Genomic DNA, 24,516 nt, shown 5'->3' with positions numbered 1-24,516 from the left:
AGCATGGTGAAATCACCGTAGATATCGATAACAAAATAGTTCTGTTGAGTTTATAATTTTGAATGAAAATATCCTATATGCTTCATCAAATATATCTTTCAAATAAAACATTTTAGCAAGTTTTAATTTGATGTGTGATTTTTTCACTTCACAGGATTACGCCGGACTAAATTTTGGCGTACGCCCTAAGGTCTAACTTAAGATTCGTCGTATCTTACGCCTTTTAGTGAAACGGGCCCCTACTCTGCGGGTTCCCTATAGTGAGTGGTCAGTCTGTCCATCCGCTCGAGATCGCTTGTCCAGAGCATATCTTTTTTTCCCTTGGCCCAATCTAGCTCACACGTCATCCACTGAATGCCTTAGGGTAAAGGGTTTGCAGTGACCTGGAACTATGTTTCTAAGTCTAAGGTTAAGGTTATAGCAGAGTTATATATAAAATACTTGTACGGGGCATATCTTTTCTTCCCTTGGTCCAATCTGGCTCAAAAGGGCACTATAGAATAAGAGGAATTAACTCGTATAGGCCCAACCCAAGAGACAAGGGGTCAGCCCATAGTCAATAGGCTTAAATTGACCTCCAAGTCGAATATGCATAGAGCTATAACTCGAAGGCAAGTTTTACACAATTTATTGATTAAGTGATTTAAATCAACCATGAAATATCAACAATAATCAAATAAAATAAAGTCAAAATAAGACAGGATAAAAATAATTATTTCTTAAAATGCCAAAAGAGTCAGAATGAATTTAGGTCAATGTTGCTTAGTCTACTGACAGACTGGTGGACAGTCAACTAGATAGTCAGTGTGAAGACATAAGCAACATGAGGTAGTGGCCAAAAGAGTCAGAATGAATTTAGGTCAATGTTGCTTAGTCTACTGACAGACTGGTGGACAGTCAACTAGATAGTCAGTATGAAGACATAAGCAACATGAGGTAGTGGCCAAAAGAGTCTGACTGAATTGAATAAATTTCTAACTGTATATTTATATTCTAAAAGATAATTAATGAAAATGAGGTACATTAATTACTATTGATATATACTCAAAAAGCTTAAGGACAACTCAGAACAATTATATAGACTAATTGGGGATAATTAGCAGAGAACTGACCCTAACTAATTACTTGTCATTTGGCATGAGTAAACTCTTAAACATATTTACACAAAATGACACACCATGACAAATACATAGTTTGTTTACATATATTAATACACATACACAGTTTGTTTACATATAATACATATGCACTGTTTGTTCACATATAATACATACACACAGTTTGTTTACATATAATACATACACACAGTTTGTTTACATATAATACACATACACAGTTTGTTTACATATAATACATATGCACTATTTGTTCACATACATGTATAATACATACACACAGTTTGTTAACATATAATATACACACACAGTTTATTTACATATAATACATAATACACACACACAGTTTGTTTACATATAATACACACAAACGATTTGTTTACATCATATATTGTATTTTCTTCACTTTATTTGTGTCCGATTCAGCCACATAGAGGTTGTCTCTGGTGTCCACATATAACCCCGATGGACCTTGTAAATGACAGTTGTCAATGTAGCGGAGGAACTCTCCATTCTGATCCAGGATGTGGATACTGTGGTTGTTATAGTCTGATGTCAGGATCTGACCCTGGCTGTCTGTTGTGATGCCATGTGGAATAAATGATCCCTTGGTATAAGAGGGAGGACCAGTGTAGGTAAACCGGAGTTTCCCAGCCTGATTGACCACCACTACTGCACAAGCTCCAAGGTCTGCCACACAGATATCTAGGTTCCTGTTCTCTCTGATGTATTTTATTTTTTCATGTAATAATTCACTAGCTGAATACAGAGGTCTTCCTTTCTTATCGTACTGAATACTTTGTTTCTCTGTGGAGCCAGAGTAACACACAACTTTTGTTTGTCTATCGTCATCTCTGTCCATGAGAACCAAAAGGTCATCAGAGGAGGTACTACAAACACTGCGAGGTCTCCACCCCTGTAGTCTGATTACTGTCTGATTCTGTGTATTCTTCACTATGTTCACAGTTCTATCACCTCTATCAGTATAAACTAGATCCCCATTCCTTGTCACTGATATGTCCCGTGGACTGTTCCCTGTCTTGGTTTGGACTGACTTCACTAATTCCCCCTGCAGGTTGTAGAGTCTCATCATCTTACCATTACCACAGGTCCAGATTTCTTCATCATTGTGACAAGTAACACCATCTAAGTCATCATTCTGTGTCTGTATGGTGGAGATGATCCGTGGTTCATCAAGGAGTGGTTTGATAGGAGAGGATCCAGATTCTGAGGTATCCATTGTGTAGCCATGTTTTTTTGTTGTAATGGAGAATGCTGACAGTGAACCAAATTGTTGGTAAAGTTTTTTTGTTTTAATTTTCTGAGGGATAAAGTTTGGTAGAGAAACTGTGAGTTTAGAAGGCAATCTTCTGAATTCAGCATTCCTGGATTTATAGGCGGAGACAAGGCTGACATCATTGGAGTCCAGTAACTCCTTCAGATCAACAATGCTCTGTTTGATTTCAGAAATGGTGCATGTGATTTCATCTTCCTGCTTATTTAAGACAGCTAGGTGTTTGGAGTCCATTTCATCAAGATCAGATTTCAGTTTCTGTATAATGGTTATTATTTCTTTGTACAAGTCATCTCCATGTTTGTATATTGCTGTTGTCAATTTCCTGGAGTTTTTCTTTACTTCAGATTTCTGAACTGCAATGTTGGACGCAATCATCTGATATTTGGGATAAAGGAAATCTTCTAATTCTTTTAAATCTCTCTGAAAGTCATGTTTGTGGCTTCCAAAACCATCTGCAAAGTCGACTACATCATGTGCATTATGTTTCTTAGAGGAAACACAGAGTGCACAAATAGGAACAACACATTGTTTACAGTAAAGTTCACAAATCTTTGAGGAATGTTTTAGACATTTAGTAGTAGATCCCCTCTTTTCAAATGGCAGCACTTTGTGTTCTTTGGATTGATCAGAGAGATGTTCCCCCACACAGGCTTTACAAAGATGTATATGACAAATGTCACAGTACATAGGGGGGCCTGCGGTCTCACAGAGTCGACACCGTAAAACATCCTGAGCCCAAGTCCCAGGGTCCATGGCAGACTCTTTTATTTCCTGTTTTAGAGATCCTGGAAAATACAATAACAATTAAGAAATAAGTGAAATATTTATTCCTTTTCAGTTGCTTTGCATGAATTTGTATACGTTTTTTAAAAAGTGTTATGATGACCTGTATGAACCTCTTAAGGACAGATTTTTTTTAAATTCACATATAGATATAGAAAATAAGTAGTCACAGCTGTTTGGGAGCATGTAACAAATTAAATGCAGTGATGTTGACTTTTAAACATTAATTTGTTTATTCGTTACTAGGCGCGCTACCCCCCCCCCCCCCCCCCCCCCCATTTCCGATTAGAATATCAAATATTAGCATTATTTGGTTGAAAACTAAATAGTTTTTCAGGCATATTTTGTCAGGATTTCGAGTAAGTATGCCCCCCCCCCTCCCCAGACTTTCAAAATCGATGTTATGTCAGTGGGTGCATGTCGTAATGTACATGACCCAGTTATACAGCTGTTATGTATACCTACGTTTAAATCCTCTTTGACGTTGAATCCTTACATATGATTTTGGGAGATATTTAGTTCCAAAATATGTGTTGTCTCACATGGTTTATGTCGGTAAATACACACCCTAGTCCAACTTAGCGTGTGCAATCGCAACTTCTCGGACCTTTTATTTGTTTGTTGTAATAAGGAAGGTTCGCACATATTCTGTTTCGCGCTGAGATGATTCGCACCTCGATGTTTCGCACCTCCCTCGGAGCGAAAATTCTGACTGTATTAAGATATTTTTCTCGTGTTATTATTGCTCTGAAATTAATTATAAGCTATATTAAAATTGAAATAAGTTATAAAAACATGGAAACGGTGTTTGCATTTATGTTTGCGCCGCGCCGCTAGTATAACGTACGTTTTTTCGTTTTCGTTGGGTTTTTTATGAAGCCTTTGAAGCCATGGCCTTATTATATAGGTTCAGAACAAGAGGTATTATTTGTGCTTTGATAACAATTACAGCACGTCTTTCACTTGAGATTTACCTGTATTTTTATGAAAAATTAGGGGTGTTATTGCAGGTAATTAAGTACCACAGATCTAAAGTGGGAATAATTTAATTACTTAACTTTTCTGCTTTAAACTTTACATTACCGCCTCTGCATCCATTCAACCACCATTTTTGTATGTGTGGTATTGTTTGATAATTTCCATTCCCATATATTTATGAACAAATAATTATGCATTGGAGAATGACTTGCAAATTACTGAAAAATACACACAAATTAAGATACACACATATATAGTTCTGTATGCAGAATCATTACTCCAAGTATAAGGAATAATCTGAGATAAATATTCAGGGACACACTTATTGAGGATCTTGTACATAGTGGTAAGTTTAGAAGAAATTCATAAATTATCTTTTAAACAACTTGCAAACGATTGTTTGCATAATTCCGTATATGCAAAATAATAATAATCTTATAGCACACATATTTATTGTCGAATTCATTTTTATACTATTTCATAGACGTCGGAACCGGGGGGGGGGGGGGGGTTAGCCCCCCTCCCCTACTTTTTTTTTGCTAAGTTAGACCTAACCATTAGGCACATAGCAGAATAGAGGGTTCAGCCCTGATGAATCTATTTCACCATCCATTTTCTATAAATACGAACTGCTCTATTTTTTTAAAACTGTTGGTCAAAAGCAATATTTGTGTGAAGTAAGAACATTCATTGCTTCTCCATAAGAAAGATGATGACCGGACACGAATTTTGCACTTTTTCTGTCAGTGACCTTAACCTTGCCCAATTGACCTTTGGTCAAGGTCATGACACACCCTTAAGTCATAAGCAATCTTTGTGTGAAGTAAGAACTTCCAATAATTCTCCATAAGAAAGATATGGACCGGACACGAATTTTTGTATTTTTTCTGCCAGTGACCTTGACCTTGCCCGAATGACCTTGGGTCAAGGTCATGACACACCCTTAGGTCATAAGCAATATTTGTGTGAAGTTAGAACATTCAATGCTTCTCCATAAGAAAGATAATGACCGAACACCAAATTTGCACTATTTTTCCCAACGACCTTGACCTTTGCTCAAATGACCTTGAATCAAGGTCATGACACACCCTTAGGTCATAAGCAATCCTTGTGTGGATTAAGAACTTCCAATGTTTCTCCATAAGAAAGATATGGACCGGACACAAATTTTGCACTTTTTCTGTCAGTGACCTTGACCTTGCCCAAATGACCTTGGGTCAAGGTCATGACACACCCTAAATTAATAAGCAATCTTTGAGTGAAGTAAGAACTTCCAATAATTCTTCATAAGAAAGATATGGACCGGACACGAATTTTTGTATTTTTTCTGCCAGTGACCTTGACCTTGCCCGAATGACCTTGGGTCAAGGTCATGACACTCTTAGGTCATAAACAATCTTTGTGTGAAGTAAGAACTTCCAATAATTTTCCATAAGAAAGATATGGACCGGACACGAATTTTGTATTTTTTCTGCCAGTGACCTTGACCTTGCCCGAATGACCTTGGGTCAAGGTCATGACATGCCCTTAGGTCATAAGCAATCTTTGTGTGAAGTAAACTCTTCCAATGTTTCTTCATAAGAAAGATATGGACCGGACACGATTGCACAGACAGACGGACAGACTGACGGACAGACGGACAAGGTGATTCCTATATACCCCCCCCCCCAAACTTCGTTTGCGGGGGGTATAATAATTAAGATATGGCCCTACTCGAGCGACTTTTTAAAATTTATTTTCTTATTTACTTATATTTTTGTATTACCATAAAAAACTATGCATTTACTATTTATTATTTATGTTTACATAATATGTCAATGTTTATTCTACCGACAGCGGTAACATAAACTTAACATTTACATGTGCATGATTCATTAACTATTCCTTGTTAAGAATGACATTGTATTCGATGCGAAACATCGCGGTGCGAACCATCTCAGTACGAAACAGAATAGGTGCGAATCATCTCAGCACGAAACATGTTTAGATGCGAAACATCCCGTACCCCTTAGGCAAAGGAGATTCAAAGTTGTGAAAATTAAGGAAAACAATATTTTACAAGGGAAGATAATTAGGAATTATTGAAAATATTTGATAAATCTTTAAATATCTTATTCTCAAGAACCATTTGGCCAGGAAAGCTGAAACTTTTGTGGAAGCATCCTCAGGTAGTATAGATTCAAAGTTGTGAAAATCATGGCCCCCGGAGGTAGGGTGGGGCCACAATGGGTAGGGGTCGAATTTTACATAGAAATATATTGACTAAATCTTTAAAAATCTTCTTCTCAAGAACCATTTGGCTAGGAAAGCTGAAACTTGTGTGGAAGTATCCTCGGGTAGTGTAGATTCAGAGTTGTGAAAATCATGACCCCCGGAGGTAGGATTGGGCCACAATGGGGGGTTCGAATTTTACATAGGAACATATAGACTAAATCTTTAAAAATCTTCTTTTCAAGAACCATTTGACCAGGAAAGCTGAAATTTTGTAGAAGCTTCCTCAGGTAGTGTAGATTCAAAGTTGTGAAAATCATGACCCTCGGGGGTTGGTAGGGCCACAAGGGGGTCAAATTTTACATAGGAATATATAGAGTAATTCTTTAAAATCATCTTCTCAAGAACCATTTGGTCTGGAAAGCTGAAACTTGCATGGAAGCATCCTCAGGTAGTGTAGATTCACAGTTGTGAAAATCATGACCACTGGGGTAAGGGTGGGGCCACAAAAGGGGGGGGGGTCGGAATTTTACATAGGAATATACATTTGTATAGATTAAATCCTTAAAAATCTTCTTCTCTGAAACCATTTGGCAAGGAAAGCTGACCTTGTGTGGAAGCATCCTCAGGTAGTGTAGATTCAAAGTTCTGAAAATCATGACCCCTGGGGGTAGGATGGTGCCACAATGGGGGGGGGGGGTCAAATTTTTACATAGGAGTATATAGTGAACAGACTTTAAAATCTTCCTCTCAGAAACTAATTAACCAGGAAAGCTGATACTTGTGTGGAAGCATCATCAGGTTGTGTAGATTCAAGTTTGTTCAAATCATGATCCTCGGGTGTAGGATGGGGTTACAATAGGGAACATAGGAATATATAAAGAAGAATCTTAAAATCTTCTAGAAAAAACTATTTGCCTAGAAAAGCTGTAACTTAAGTGAAAGCAACTTCAGATAATGTGGATGCAAATTCGTTAAAATCAAAATTTTGAGGAGTAGGGTGGGGCCACATTGGGGATCTAGTTGTATAAAGGAAAACATTTTAATTATTTACAAAACCTGAAATGTTATCAAGTATGGTTTTACTTATATGCAAGCATTTTGACATATTGCTGATTCTTTAAAATTGTTTAGACTTTAGCCCCTGGACGATTCTTGGGCCTCCAAGGGGTTCAGAGTGTGTTGTTGGTTTATATCCCGTTTATAAACAATTGTTTAGGATCTTTTTGAGAACTGCAATGCTCAACATGATATGACTATAAAATCATCTGGGACTGTATCATAAACACAAGAATATGGGGGGGGGGGGTGGACTTTTATTTATACAGGATCTACCTGTAATTATATACCAAATTGTCCACATATATTATGACTCCATTAAGCTGATTATATCATGCCTATTGTTGCTCAGGTGAGCGATGTGGCCCATGGGCCTCTTGTTTTAAACGGGGGGGGGGGGGGGGGTATTCTAAAGAAAATAGCAACAGAAAAATTATTGTTATAGTTAAATTTAAATTGATAAATTTTAAACTTTCAATGTAACAACTTTTTTGATATGAATAGGTTTTTGGTGTTTTTAAACGGTAACGTTAAAGTCTCAAAGTTGAAACTTCTCGCCCTCCGGACCAAACATTTCTTTATATAAACTATTATTTTTGCTTCTTCTATCCGGACGGAACAATTTAAGTGCCAGAAGACACTAAATTGCTTTCCATATCTTATTAAAAGTGTTAATTATTGTCAAAAACATCTAGCCTAATCCCTTTCAAACAATGCAATCACCTTGGTACCGGTGATTTGATTAAAATTCATCATCGGCATAGAGCAATAGACCCTCGTTTACGCATAATATGTCGAGCTACATGTAATATGTTACAGTTATGAACACCATGTTTTATATAAAAATGCAGAATTTTTATACAAAATATTTCGATTAACACCTTTTTCACGATAAATTTGTGCTGTTTTTATTAATCTTATTTTAGGCTTCGTTTTCTGTATGCAATATTTCACAAAATATTTTCAATCAATTTGCATTGATATGCAATTTGATGATGATTCAACACAAATGATTTGAATATTATTTAAAGAAAGTGTAACTGTTGGGTTACTTGAAATAATACAGTAAATATATGTATTAATCGTTATAAAGTGATACCTCGTTTAATTTGCGTAAACGACGCTTCATCGTGTGCAACTATGTTCTAGATAAAGACATAACAATTGAGGGATTTAATACAATTTTTCGTAAGGACAGAAATTCTTTTGGAGGTGGAGTAGTAATATATGTATCTGATTTTTTGAAGGCAGTTAAACGCGTTGACTTAGACCCCCATAACACTGAATGGATCTGGATTGAAATACAATGAAGCGCATTAAAGTGGTAAAAGTTTGCGTTTGAATGGAATGTTCTAAACTTTGTATCGAAGTCAATTGTTACATAAGACACGCCCATTTCTTTTAAAACGGAATGTACCACGCAATATTTTGAAGTGTACACCATTTAATACTATAAAAATGATTTAATAAACAACATAAAATACATAAATGTAATTACATATAATTGAATATCGGGATGGAGCTTTTGTCAACATTTCCAGGGCCCAAGCACCGCTGCAAATGTGTTCGGAATGTTTTTTTTTATCGTTGCTAAGTATATAATAAATCCAGAGGTGCTCGAATGAACGTTCACGAGACTTCACCGAGATTTGTTAAGTTCCTGTGAAATTTCGAGCGGAAGTAAATTAAATGTGTTCGGTTAATATTTTCAAAATACGTAAGAACTGATCGTTTTTCATATATCCTACGTTGGTTTATGTTAAACATGAAAATCTTTTAAAATATATGTTTTATTTCACCATCTAGCGGTTATTCAAATTAAATGATGATATCCAGAACAGAGTAATCATTCGAGTTCAACCACGTGTAGAGTGGTTGAAAATATAAACATTGGGTTGCTTAATAAAATCATAGCCATGTTTGATGCTTGTTGTGTGTAATACAGTACTAGGTTTTAAAAAAAATAATGGGTGTCTTTTTTGCATAAAAACTTAGAATATCGAGCAATTTTCAAGGAACATTCTGCATAAAATAGTATATTCTGTTTCACTATTGATGCTATTTCTAGGTCAGGCGCGGATCGAAATCAAACCCTTAGGGGGAATCTCTCTAAGCATGTTAATTGTTGCAGAAAAACCTATTTTTTTTGTATTGTAACATTTATTGCTAGAACTCATTTTATCGACCAATTTATGAAGATAAAATTTAAAATCGATATCAATAAACGTTTAGATTATATATTTGACTACAAGTACCTAAAATCTATGAAACAGACTACAAACAAGAGGCACTGTTTTTACTGCGAAACTGAAAGGGTCAAATATAACCACGTGGTCTAAAATTTAAATGACAATAACATTCGCTGGGTTGCAAGGGCAAAACAAGATTTTCTGGCACAGAATTACAAACATTAAAATTTGGAAATTTGACACCTTTTCTCTTAATATGTACACGCATCGGATCATCTTTATGTCGATTTTAATACCCAATTTTTTTTCTTTTTTCAAAATGTTATGATATCATCTTAACTTGTTCAGTCGGGATAAAGGGGGCGGTAATCACAGCAACCTGTTACAGTCAAAGACAGAATGTAAAGCCCTTGCTGCTAAACTGAAGCGACAGTACCTGCGTGCCGAGGGAAACATGCTAAAGGTGGAATAAAACACCTGGAAAAGTCACTCAATTTAACAGTAAATTATTTGATTATAAAAGATATAATGTTACATAAACTATACATATGTCAAATAAGCGAAAAATTTGCAAATTGGGGATAAAAAATGAATATCTGAAAATATCAATTCAGTAAGTAACAACGAAACCCCCTGCGGGATTCGAACTCGGTATTTACGGACACAAACCCGACACTTTATCCACTCGGCTATGAGGTAAGTTATATGTTGCCGTCAATAAAATCCTTTTAATAAAACAAAATGTCGTTTCGATCAGAGGTCAGCCATTTTATGACGATGTGTCATTCCACCTTAATCGAACTCGTAGACAAAATCCCAAGTTATTTTATAAATATTTCCATAAAAAGAAATCTCATCAAACGGATGTCGACTCAATTACATCTTTAACCATTTCAAGGAGTTATCATTACGCGACGATGACGATCAACAACGGAAAACGTAAGGAGCGATAATTCGGCTGTGTTTGAAATGGTGTTCCGATGGGGCCACTTCGACCTTGGCACTTTCGCCTAGAGGGCGAAGATGCGAGAGTGCGAAGGCGAAGGTGCGACGGCGAAGGAGCGCGAAACTGCGAAAATACGACGGCGAAGGCGAAGAAGTATGGTGTTTCGATGGGGCCACTTCGACCTTCGCACTTTCGCCTAGAGGGCGAAGATGCGAGAGTGCGAAGGCAAAGGTGCGAAGGCGAAGGAGCGAAAGTGCGAAGATGCGACGGCGAAGATGCGAAGTTGCGAAGGCGAAGAAGTATGGTGTTCCGATGGGGCCACATCGACCTTTGCACTTTCGCCTATAGGGTGAAAATGCAAGAGTGCGAAGTTGCGAAGGCGAAAGTGCGAAGGTGCGACGGCGAAGGAGCGAAAGTGCGAAGATGCGACGGCGAAGATGCAAAGGCGAAGAAGCAAAACTACTATCGCTCCTTCGCCTTCGCAACTTCGCACTCTCGCCTTCGCATCTTCGCCCTCGCCTTTTTATAATTGTGGAGCTCTCTATCGTTTAAAGACAATTTCAGCTGTATTTATAAAATGTCATCTGAGGCAGAAGACGAACTTTTAGAAGAATTTATTTTCAAAACCCTCTGCAGATCAATAACTTTTTCTAGGGGGGGGGGGGTGGGGTGGGGGTGTCGAGGGATAATTGTTTTCGGGGGGGGGGGGCGGGGACAGAGGCTTATTTGGAAATTTCATTATATATAATTATTAAAATTAAATTTTCCGGAGGGGGGATGGGATCCGGACCCCTCTCCCCGTTTACTGTGTGAAGTAATCCGTATTGAATATTCCGGGGGGGGGGGGGGGGGTCCTGATCCCCTCTTCCCCTCTAGATCCATGCATGAGCAAGGAATGGCGCATAATGAAATTAGAATGTTACTGTGTTTGATCCACGGTAAACAGACAGCTGGTTAGTATGGTGTTCCGATGGGGCCACTTCCACCTTCCCGCTTTTGCCTTTAGGTCGAAGATGCGAGAGTGCGAAGGTGCGAAGGCGAAAGTGCAAAAGTGCGACGACGAAGGAGCGAAAGTGCGAATATGCGACGGCGAAGCGCGAAGATGCGACAGCGAAAGTCCGAAGGTACGAAGGCGAAGGAGCGATATTACTATAATTAGTTTCTCACGTTTAATTATATATATCGCATAGGAATCTTCAGTATCAAATACAATATATCTAAACAACTAAGTGTACAAAAAATTAACCATCAGATCTGCCTTAAATGTTTATGAATGGCTTGTTTAACTTCAAAATTAAAAAAAAACTAAGCTTTTAAATTTGAACATTTTCTTAAGCCTATACTGCAGTACAGAACTCTCTTTCACAAGGATTTAAATTACTAGTAATAAATTATAAAATGGCGATGAGGCTGATTTTAAAAGTGTCAGCATGTGATCTTGTGTCTCCGATTCGATTTTACTGAAACTTCAAATGCTTTTATGTACACTATTGAAAATAAAATTTTGAAATTTTCAGAATGCATCCTATATTAGCCCCTTTAACCATTGGCGCACGAGCACTTTACAACACTTCGCGATCGGATTTTTGTTGGCTTCGCGCGAGCTATCGAATTACAATTTCTTTGACAAAATGGCACTTGGCAAACAAGGTAAACTGATTCAGTGTGTTCATAAATAATATTATCAACAAAAGAAATCAACATTTATTTGAAACTTACATCATTAAACCAATACGTAAACAATTACAATGCCCGAGCTATCTTTACAAAACAAAGAATGTCAAACTCTGTAGTTTGCTTAATATAACTCAATATATTTACACGTTAATTCCAGCGCCTTTGTCTGTGATAACACTACGAATCGATTTTGCACTATACAGTCCAATAAATTCAAATGATGTACTAGTATTGTTGGGGCGCACGCGAGGTTTGCATACTTAATGTTTTAATTTCTAATCGTACAATTGCTGAAAATTATATAAATAAAGTAATAAGGAACCATTCTTTGAATATTATGAGATAATAATTTTGGTCGGGTCGTGATCAAATCTATCATAATACTCAAAGATTTATTCCTTATTCCTTATATATATGACATTTAAATTTTGACAAAGCATTTAAAACACTCATATTAACTATTCCATTGCATTAAAAATGAAAAAAAGGTAAAATTTGAAATTTTTAAGCTCAAATTATGTTCAAGTCCCTTTAAAATTGCAGAGAGAGTCATAGCGCACCCAGTATTAAACTTATAAGATAACATCATGACCCACATGCATTCAATATTAATCATTATAATTGTACAAAAACCATGGATGCCATGAAACCAATACGCGTATACAATAAAAAGAGCAAACCATGAAATATTGATGACATCACCAGGGTACAGATCTGCGTCAACAGACATGCATTTGACGCCAATTATGCTCGAATTCTATAGCTGACATGAATCATATACAGCGACTGAAGAAATTCCCAAAGTGGCGAACAGTGTAAGGTTAACCCATACACAAATTGCAGAACAAAGAGTTTTGATATTATTTCAGTCAACACTACCAGAATTTTATATGTGCAGTTGCAGTGGCAAGGGAATAAAGCAATAAACAGCGATGCCCCAGGGTTATTCCGTATCGAATTAATATTCAACACCGTTTCTATATTGTGGCCAAATGAAAGGCAAATATCAAATGCCATCATTTTTCTGTCGTCATATATATCTGTACCTATGGCAAAGAAGATCCATGTACACCGTTAATTCCTTCAGTTGCAGCCACGCAACTATAGAGCACGGTAAACGAAGTAAGAAATCAAACATGAACCAAGTGAACACTGTCGTTCTCTTGCATGCACTTCTCCACTGTCACTTCACATCAGCGGACTCAATAGAGAATTATTTGTTTGAACACTACAGCGCCAGAATGAAGCCCCGTAGAAACCAAAAAGAACTGGTGGAAGTCGACATTGCGATGACAATCCAGACAGTTCTTAAAGTGGACGAGCGTTTTCAATACATTTCTTTTTACGGCTGGTTCGAAGTTCAGTGGCGAGACGAATTTCTCATGTGGAACGAAACTGAATACCAAGGCATCAAGAAAATCAGTGTGCCTTATCAACATGTGTGGGTCCCAGACATATCCATGTATTACTCCGAGGAACACATCCATGACCTTGGAGTCCATCCCTTCGTGTCTGTCACGTCTCAAGGTCATGTGACCTGGTTTCCAGGGGCGAAATACACCGTACAGTGTTACCTCAAGGTAAAGAAATTCCCATTTGATAGGCAAAAATGCAGCATTGTTGTTGCAGCATGGCAGACGACTGATTGGATGCAAAAGTTGGCACCCCGAGCCCGGTCAGTGAACGAGGTAAAGGGGATTGCCGAAAATGGAGAGTGGGAATTCCAAAATTTTACATACGAAGAGAATTATGATGCCGAGTTTGACCTTACAAAGATAGTGTACACTCTGGAATTTCAAAGAAGATATCGATACTTTTTATTGTGTACAATTATGCCAATTGTCATTCTCTCCGTGCTCAATTCCTTAACGTTCCTAATCCCTGTAGAATCTGGAGAAAGGATTACGTACTGTTTGACTTTGTTTCTGACCTTCACCGTGTTCCTGACCTTGTTTGACCAGACAATGCCACGCAACTCTATCGATGTTCCCTATATAACTGTGTTCGTGAGTTTTCATCTTTTTCTCTGCGTCATTTCGACAGTGGTGTCTATTCTAACCATTTCATCAAAACGAGGACAGGAGTGTGATAGCAGAGATACCCAGATTGTTCCGCTAGAAAGTCAGGGCGAAGACTTGCACCTAGGGGAGGTCAATGCCGACGGAAAACGAAGTGGAAGTTCAGGGAAGAACTACCTTAGGAGGACATTAAAAAGTATTTTAAAAGAAGTTTTTATTTGTAAAATTGACACCGTAATGCTTGTGATGAATTTCTTTTTTCTGGGTTCCTCTGCTTTTGTTTTGGTCATCTGTTACATATCATAAGTTATGGAAACTTGAACTAAAATTAATCTGAGACGCATCTCAAAGATTGTCGTTTTATTGTATGAGAATAATTCATAATTCCATTTAGAATATTGTAAATCTTTTGATTTTCACGTAATTTAAAAAAAAAAAAAGGTTGTAGGCCTAATTTTATGAATAAAGCATATTGGAGGGATTCTATGTAAAACATTTTGCGAGGCATACATGTATGTTTTACATTAATTTTAATATTTCATGTACACGTAGTGCATGTTGAGGACTTTTTAAAAAAATATTAAAGAGGAAAAACATTTTACGAATTTTATTTATAGATAATTTTTATTGCAGTTGTAATTCATAACATTACTCAATTATTACATATACGTTAAATAGATTTTAAATAAAAGCAACAGAAGATCGAGTCTCCCGTATTTATCCTAGAACACAGAATTGCCATACTTATCAATCAATACGACTTTTTATTATTTAGTATTTACAGTAGACACAATATAAAATCAATGCATTGATAATATTGTGGGTTTAAACTGTCTGTAGAGCGGAAATATTGCAAACTTCATTAGATTTATTTTCACTGAAAAAGTTCAGAAGGCGTCTTTGATAGAAAACTAGAAAAGAGCCTCATGAAGTTTATCCCAGAACACGGTGTTACCATACTCATCATCAGGAAACTCTAGGTACGACTTTTGATGAATGACGTCCATGATGGAAAGCGGAATATTCTCCGCAGGAATTTCCTCATAACAAACCAAGAATAAGACGTCCTCATTGTCCCTTTTGTAAATCTCTTCCATTTTGGCAATATGTAGTTCATACATACACCAATCGGATTGGATGAAATTTGGTGATAAGATAACAATAGTTTTCCTGCTTTTGTTGATGGCGGTAATGATGTTCTCAGCAATGTCGTACCCAGGGACAAAATCACGGTGATGGATACACAAACGGATACCCTTATCTCCCTCCAACTTCGATATCATTTGCTGAACGAACCTTAAATCTTTTTCGGCGTAGGAAACAAATGCATCATATTTGAAATCCGTTTGCTCGTCTTCGCTGCGCACAGACTTATATCCATGATATCGACTTTTTGTCATGTAGTAGAAATATCGCAATCTCCACCTATACCTGTAAACCAATCCTGTTGTCAGAATGAAGAGGAAGAGGAGGATACAGGATGCCACAACAAATATCAGAGTTTTGTAAGAGGCACACTCCTTTTCCAGTTCTTTGATATGTTGTTTAATTTGACCAAATTTTATGACCGTTCCCGCTTTCGTACATGTGTACTCTTTTAAATTCTTAAACCGTATATTCCTCGAATGTCCTCCCATAACCATCCACTTTAAAAAATTAAGAGTTTTACATTGGCACAAAATTGGATTGTTCATAAGGCTTAAAGTGGTAATGGTTTGTACTGCGTGTTGGTCCAACTTGTCCATTGTGGAACCAGACAGGGATTGAATTTGATTGGATGATAGATCTAAATATGTTAGTGATCTCAAATTTTCAATGTTGAATTCAATGGCCATCAGTATGTTATCACTCAAGTCTAAATGTTCCAGATTATAAAGATTCACAAAAACAGCCTTAGGCAAATTTGCTATTCTGTTTTCCTTTAGTTCCAAAAGTCTCAGAGTTGTCAAGTTTCTGAAGATTTTTCCTTCTTTATCCAGTGCGAGATTAAATCCGAGCAAATTATTATTCAGGTACAATTCAGTAAGAGCATTCAAGTGTTGAAAAAAGTCTCTATCCACTTTGGAGCAAACATTGTTCGACAAATTCAATCTTTTGAGATTCCCTAAAGTTCTAATTGGTCCAATCCACGACTGTAAGAGGTTACCTTGCATATAAATATTTTCTATACTATTTTTCATAAAACTTATCGCTGGGATAGTATATCCAAGATTACTTTCATTCAAAAATAATGTTTTTAATTTAGGTGGAACTGGAAAAGTATAATTAATTTTTGTAGAGGAAAATCCCTGAAAAATACCCAACTTCACCCAACGTGATTTCTGAAAAGTATCCAGATTGCAAAAGGATGTCTTCATTGTTTCAATTGTTGAATTATCTTGATAAATCCTTCTCCTATTGTTACAGGAAAAGAATAAAAATGATCTTAAAACTTCCTCTGGGCTATGGGACATATGTTGTAGAGTGGCATTTATCCATTCTAGCTTATTCAGGAAAAACAGCTCTAAAAGATACAATCCGAAAACGAGATTATTGTCACCTACTGACACCTTTCGAATGGTTTGAGGCAAAGAAATGATTGCTCCTTGTTCAACCATTTCAAGTCGGTTGCTCGATAGATGAATTTCTGTTAGATTGGTGTATTTTAGATTCTTTAAATCATTTCTTCTTAGCTCTGTACTTGATCCAAATGTACAGTGTATTTTATTTAACCGCAGAATTTCAATTGTAGATTTTCTCAACCCATACGTTAAGATTGGCATAATCCGGAAGGTGAGTTCCGGATTGTCGGACAAATCCAGGTGCTTTATATTTTTTAAGTCTGCAAAAACATTTCTATCTAGATTATCAGGCATTCCAATTTTATTACCATTCAATCGCAGATCGGAAAGCTTCCACAGCCCCTTGAATGTGTTGTTCTCGATACAATTTATTGCATTGTAGGAAAGATCCAAATAAGTAAGATTAGAAGGAAGAGACTGTGGTCGAGGTATTTGTGTTAATATATTATGGCTAAGATTAATTCTGGTCACGTTCGACCAAAACAGGGGCGAGCTTCTGAGACCGAGATGGGAACAATCTGCGTAAAGTGTTCCTTGAACCACAGTACAGCGACAAAGGTGTTGGTCTGTGCAACAGTTTGTGTACTCCAACAATAATGTCAGAATATAGGTTCTCCAAAGAATTTGGACTAAATCCATAGCTAAAAAAAAAACATGATAGTTAGTGACTACAGATTGGCCAATGAAATATGCAAATTTATTAATTGAGCACACGGTTAATATACATTTATTAATTAATTTTTTGTCTCAACCTTAGTGAATAAATATGATTTTGTGCTATTTTATTATGCCTAAATCGAAATTACATTGAATCAGCAAACATAAATGTACTGGTATACCTAAGCATTGAATCATTATTTTAAGAGCATGGTATCATTATTTTAAGTGTCCCTGTTTGTGTTATGGTTTTTGAATGCCGTCGCCTTCCATGCAGTTTACAAACAAGTTAAAATGATATGGAATATAAATATAAAAAATGTGCATTGTTATCAAATAATGTCGCTGAATATCCGGTACCAAACTCATACAAAGATGAAATGGTATTACATTAAATTTAATGAGATATACCACAGAATGCTATCCATAATTTTTTTGGGTATACACATGTATAAGACACTACTAGCTTAGAAAAAGAATATAAATCACAAAAATTTGAATGACAAGTGCAAATAATAAAATCATGTTTTTTTATCGTTATTTATGTTGCTTTTAATTTGGCTCTTGTGAAAATGTAGTTTTTACAAATGTTAAAGTTTTTATTTTCTACTGGATTTTAAAGACAAAGTATAAATTAAAAAAAAAAGACTGATAACATTAAGGATGGTGAGAACTACTGGAGGAGTAGATATGCTTACTAAAGTTTGTAAGATTGAAAGCCGCATGGATATCACGTCTGATTAAAAATGGTGGGCACAATTTTATGCACTACCCTTGACAATCGATGGAATCCGAATAAAAAACGTAAACGTTTCCTCAAGAAACACCACTTTTACTTTTTGATATATTTTTAAGCTACATCAGTGTAACATTACGCTACAAAAGCAAGTAATATCTTTCGGATTTAAGCACATAAATGATTTGCATAACCCATTCTTTCCATTAAATTCTTTTTGTAGTGTAAAAGAAAATTGCCACCCGACACCACGTGTGCCGACGGAGAAGGATCTGAATCTAACCTCAGCGTAATAATTTGATAAGCGCAGAACTAATTATCATTCAAGAAGAGGGACGAGATCAAGCAGACGTGTATAGAGACAAGGAAAGTAAATATATTTTTCTACTCATATTTTAGAACCAAGTGGATCTGGCCGTCATATATATATATATATATATATATATATATATATATATATATATATATATATATATATATATATATATAGCTTCTGAAGATTTTAAAATGAAAGTGCTTAAGCTATATTGAACGTTTTTCGTGTTTTCTTATTTTACTTTTTATCCCCCTCTCTCTCTCTCTCTCTCTCTCTCTCTCTCTCTCTCTATATATATATATATATATATACACCAGTATATGAAATCTCCCAAAAACTAAAAAAAAAGATCCACTTCGCTGGCAAGGGAAACTCGGAACGTGAAATGCCGCTAGTAATCATGCCTTTGCTTGTTAAACCTACAAAACCCCGTCTTTGTCCTGACGAACGATATTTAAATTTGTGGATGAAAGACACGCCTTTCAAGTTGGACAAATTAAAGGATGTTCATCACATGGTGGATCTGAGCGCTAGCATGATCTTTGTAACGAGAAGTCGGGATACTTACGTCCCAGACATATTTTGGCTTACAATTTGAATGCTGGGTTTTTACATTTACTACACTTCCATTCGGGTGGAAGATATCCCCATTCATTTATCAAACAATTGAAATGCAAGTAACAACTTATCTAAGGCACCTGAACATAGATAACATTCAATATATTGACGACCGCCTCCTGATATTTCGCCCTCATGACAATGCCTCTAACCTTTCTAGGGGGAACCACGAGCATGTATACATCCTTCTGCAATTTCTTAAAAGACTAGGGTATACGTTGGCTCTATAAAAATGCCAATTGATTCCGTCAACGAGTGTAAAATATTTAGAATTAATTATTGACTCTGAGAAACAAGCAAACATGTAGCCTACGGGAAAGAAAAGAATATTACCCTTCAACGATTTGCGGAAAAATGCATATTAACGCACTTAGCCATCCCTGCATCAAAGCTCTACACACGCGAAATCAATCGAGCGATCTCAGTTTGTAAAAAAAATCAAATCTCACTAGAATTGCGCACAGAAATAGAACACTGGAGATTTGTAGACGATTGGAATGGTCGAAACCAGAGCCTCATTATCACTATACCTGGCGACGGATGCGTCCTCCTACCGATACAATATACCATTGATATCATGTGAAAACAATGACATCTTTCTTTACCGAATGATGAGTGTACTGATGCAATAAACCACCTGGCATAAATAATAGATTACATCAACTGGATCAGAAGATAATGAAATCCATAACTTACAACAAGTGTACAAGTCCTTTCTAAACTTCCCCATCAACCTAAAATTAAAGATGTTACACCGACAGACCTGCGTCGGTTTTTTAATTTGGTGCGACTCATCAGGTTAAACGCAGATCCATTCCTTTGAATGCAAATTTATAGGTGAAGTTGGAAAAAAAACGTGAATGTAGAAAGGAATAGTCATCAATACCCTTGCAGGTATGATTACAAATTTGAAGCATGTTCTAATGGCAGAGGGAAAAGGGGAATCATGGAATGAAGGTACTCAAGAGGGCGACGCAGCCTATTCGTTACTGGTAAAACAACATCTAAAAATCGTGAGAGAAGAACAAGCATTGGCCAGAATCTTATCAAAACAAGCAAAACCAATGCTCGTTTGAAAGCTAAACTCGAGATAGGCTTATATACGGAATTTTAAAGATTTCCTGACGCCTAGGGAGAAGATACACTGCTTCGAGATCAGGCAATGTTAAAGCTACAGTTCTTTGCAGCGATAGAGCGTCTGATTTATCGAATTTTCTTACGCATGATATAAAATTCCTTCTTGATGATAAGGCACACTTTCGAACGGTTTCAGAAAATGGCCTAGTGTGGATACCCCCATTACTTATTCATCCATTTTTGAGAGGCTAAAATATTTTATGAGGACATTAGGGCTAGAGGATGGAGAGACTCCGCGCAGTTTAAGTGCAGGATGTTTAGTGACGTTAGCATTGTCGATGTTGATTCTTGACAGCTGATGTCACATGTAGGATGGTCAGACTCAAAAACAGCGGATTACTTTTGCAGGGCAACAAAGATCATAGACGCTACGGAAACTGCCTTAACTTTGGCAAAAGCGAAAAGGGCCAACAAGGCAGAAGCTACTAAAAATGACTCTTGTTGATTTTCACAATTACGACCGGGCGTGTGACTCTTGGACATTAATACTGAGTATTATCATTTATTTAATGAGATTTTCATGTATGAACAAATAAAGAAGTAATATTCTTTTCTTTATGAGTGGTGGGAATGAAAAGGGGGTCGGTCATTAATTGAATAATAAACATATTACTTATTGTAAACTTATGTTATTTAATATAATCCCAACACTTAACAAGGGACTGCAGTGTTCAGAGTGATTAGGCTGAGGATATGTAATCTTAATTAGTGTTTCGGGCCAGTTAGGAGATATTCCAGGGTCTGTCCTTTATCAAAGGCCCAACCCAGGTTTCTTTTTTCAATATACATAACAAAATTTATGTCAGTCCGAACCGATCGGTAAAGAAACTGAACAAAATGTTTTATGCATTATCAAGTAATGCAATATAAAAGGATATGTGAATCCAAAGCTGTATGCTTTTTATTAACGGATTCAAGACAATGAGTAATACAATATATTTTGTCTTAGAGAGATAATATTCTTTAATATGCGAGTTAGTTGAGTATTTGCTCGTCTTGTTTTGTGCCAATAGTTGATCTATGCAGCCTTTATAGAATTGCCATATGCAGGCGGGGCGATACGTCACATCGGTGCACTCGCGGAGCAGTAAACGCTCTTGGTGTAAGAATATATTGTTTGTTTCATATATGTTTGGTATGAAGCTCCTTAACTTTAAATGCTTGTTTTAAGTGCAAATTAATATGACTCTCTGACGAGTTTAAGAGCTCGTTTAGATTACTGTGTCGCTTATATCCAAACCATAGGAGGTGACGGGAAAATTAAGGAGCAATGTTTATCTTTTTTTTTATCCCAATCTTTTGCGCAGTATTCTCCCGAGTCTTTTTACAGCTGGTTTGTATTTGGTAACAAACACTGAAGGAGGTCTATTTTACATATTTGACAAATGTGGCGGATTTGGGTCTACAAGGTATACCATTTGTTTTGACGTATATAATTTTGGTGAATCATTTAACCTTCATTTAAAAATTTACTTTCAGTTTATTTTTAATAGCTGTGAAGTTAATGTAGTTAAGCAAAATCCCATGTCACCATTTAAAGGTGGTAAAATTTGATGTTAGTCCCTGGTTTCACTCACTTGAATACTTTTAACAGAAGTAAATGTAACTAATTGTATTAAAAATACGCATTAAAAAAGAATAACTTATATTAACATTCAATTTTATTTTCACTGTTAGTAAAGAAGCCGTCGTTAATCAGGCATTTATTTGCACCTAAGTTGATAGATCACATCTCTCCTAAAACAGCACTATCTAACTTATAATTATACTGTGTGCATGTAACAGTTGTCCCTTTTATCATGTATACCGAATAAAATTAAATGAAAAAAAATCTCTTAATAATACATATTTGTCAATAAATCTACAAAATATTTAAATTAGGTGATTTAGATTTTTGATGAAGTTTCAAAAATCGCCAAAATATACCAAAATTAAATTTTCGCCCCAAAAACAGCTATACGGTAAAAAAGTACTAAAATTAGGCCTCGGACTTCCCCTTCCACAAACTAAAATATCTCTCCACCCTCTCCCCTCCGATCAGCACAGATAAGTAGTAAACGCTCGTAAATAAATCATCCACGTATGAATTGTATTATTTTTAAGACTCAGATTAAGAGTATAAAAAGGTACAGAGGGGTAAATTAAGGCATACAATTCAGAAATATTATATCTTCACATATCAAATTCACGTGGGTGTATATATTTAGCCTGTATGCTTATTTATATCTTAAAGCACTATGACATGATGTAGATATCGTTATCCTCTACCCTTCAGAAGGGGGTGTTCACAACCAACTCAGTATATGTTTACTGTTAAGGTTACTTAGGAAAATACAGCTCTTTGGATGTCTTATGGTTAAGATGATTTATAAGGGGTGTCGGTTAATTGGGGCTGTTTCGAGAAATTGTCTTAGGATTAAGATATGTCCTAAAATAAATCTGAAATCTATTTCCAAAAATCACAGGGTTAACAATTCTACTCTTAATTCACATTATTCTACTTAAATAAGTATCAGTATTTGCATTCTGTATTTTTTTTTTGGGCTGTTTCGAGAAATTGTCTTAGGATTAAGATATGTCCTAAAATAAATCTGAAATCTATTTCCAAAAATCACAGGGTTAACAATTCTACTCTAAATTCACATCATTCTACTTAAATAAGTATCAGTACTTGCATTCTGTATTTTTTTTTGGGGGGGGGGGGGTGGGGCATCACCAATTAACCCTTCAGCATATATGAAACTGTCCAACAAGTTAAGAAAAGAAAAAAAACTACACAAGGCTGGTTTTGGTTGTGAAAAATTAAAAAAAAAATACACACATTCAGCAATGTCAACGGGTTATCGATACTTGGCATTCTTAAACGAGGGTTGTAATTTTTGAGTCAGATATCATACTCAAACTGTTAATTCTATGATGAAAGCAAGTATTAATCTCTGTCCAATGTCCAGTCGCTCAGTTTTTTCCCTTACAGAAGGGATAGCTTTTTACTTTTGTCCTTAACATGTGGGGTTTTTTTGGCTGTCAAACAATAGATGCTATTTTAAAAAAAGATACATAATATGCTTTTTAAATATCTTTATTTAGTTGTTACGAGTATCAAGAAAGTAAATAGAAAAGTATCATTGCTTTACAGTTTTTATCAATTGAGAAAGTTTTACTTGTTTGTATTTAATGTAAAACCTCACTGAAGTAAAATACACATAAACGTTGTTGTATTTCCACTTACTTGATTTAATGGTAAAGAACAGCTTTTTTAGATATACAATGGATTATACATGACACTTTCAGAAAGAATTTATTTGTAGTAAACTGTTGTTTTATTTGGGGGTGCGTTCTTTTGGAGGGGGTTGTTGTTATTATTTTTGGTGTTTTAGGGGTTTTTTTTTAAGTTTTTGCATTTTGCACAAAATACTAGTATGATAAATCCTGTTGTTTCGAACATTGTTGTAACAATCGCCAAAACCAAATTGATATTAAACATGCGATTTGTACACATAAATCCCATAAAAGGCTATCAAAGCTTACCTCAGCACACAGTGTGGCAATAGATGATAAGCATAGCTGCACAATCGACAGATAGTATATCTCGTTGGGATAGATATCCAGGACTGACTTTAAATGCATTCACTTGCTTATTTGTCTTCTTATTTATAAATGCGTAAATAAACTTTCTTCTATTCTCTTAATTCCATGCATTCCATACTTAGCAAGTAAAAATTATGAAGGAGTGTAGAATTACCTTCCGTGTTTTTTCACTTCACATGTTTTGCTGAAAAAAGTCTTGAACTAGCTGATACTTGAAACAAGAGTCTCTTCAATCCTCCACATCTACTTGTTGCAATAATCCGCATGAACTTTCTATGCTTGGCTACACCCACACTTTAACACAAATCCATAGATATCCTTAAATTAAATGTATACCTTTCTTTCTATTTTTTAAAACCTTATAGATCATTCTCATGATAGTAATACATGAATATCTTTATTGCAGTCAATAATTTAATAATTTTTCATTGCCTCAATACATAGTTAACTCCCGAAATTATTATTCTTACTCCCATTCCACTACTCCTCCCATTACCCCAATCATTCAAACTTACACTTTATACCAAACTCTAACCCCCCCCCCCCCCTCCCGCATCTTCCATTCCTTCTACCTCTAACATGCACCAGTAGCAAAGTTTTAAAGTTGCTTTAATAAACATTCAAAGGACG

The 24,516-nt window shown here is 36.0% G+C and overlaps 2 protein-coding genes across 4 annotated transcripts; one reads left to right on the top strand and one right to left on the bottom strand.

The window, feature by feature from the left end:
• Window positions 1-612: 612 nt before the first annotated feature.
• Window positions 613-24,000, bottom strand: LOC105342630 (toll-like receptor 4). Of its 3 annotated transcripts, none has more exons than XM_066081147.1 (2): window positions 23,827-23,926; window positions 613-3,197 (listed from the first exon to the last, which is right to left on the bottom strand). In XM_066081147.1, the coding sequence occupies exon 2, from the start codon at window positions 3,163-3,165 to the stop codon at window positions 1,495-1,497; it is 1,671 nt and encodes a 556-aa protein (XP_065937219.1). In that variant the 5' UTR covers window positions 3,166-3,197; window positions 23,827-23,926; the 3' UTR covers window positions 613-1,494. The 3 variants fall into 3 exon arrangements, with proteins under 3 accessions (XP_065937219.1, XP_034306780.1, XP_011447926.3); XM_034450889.2 differs by lacking the exon at window positions 23,827-23,926 and adding an exon at window positions 3,661-3,838; XM_011449624.4 differs by lacking the exon at window positions 613-3,197 and adding an exon at window positions 14,866-17,475 and having other exon boundaries at window positions 23,827-24,000.
• Window positions 13,038-20,845, top strand: LOC105342631 (neuronal acetylcholine receptor subunit beta-2). Its single transcript, XM_011449625.4, has 3 exons — window positions 13,038-14,469; window positions 18,451-18,597; window positions 20,294-20,845. Exons 1-2 carry the CDS (start codon window positions 13,248-13,250, stop codon window positions 18,453-18,455), a joined length of 1,227 nt encoding a protein of 408 aa, XP_011447927.2. The 5' UTR covers window positions 13,038-13,247; the 3' UTR covers window positions 18,456-18,597; window positions 20,294-20,845.
• Window positions 24,001-24,516: the final 516 nt, after the last annotated feature.

This window comes from Magallana gigas, chromosome 4 (assembly GCF_963853765.1).
Source record: "Magallana gigas chromosome 4, xbMagGiga1.1, whole genome shotgun sequence".
Classification (NCBI taxonomy): Eukaryota; Metazoa; Mollusca; class Bivalvia; order Ostreida; family Ostreidae; genus Magallana; species Magallana gigas.
This window is presented reverse-complemented; position numbering and strand designations above follow the sequence as displayed.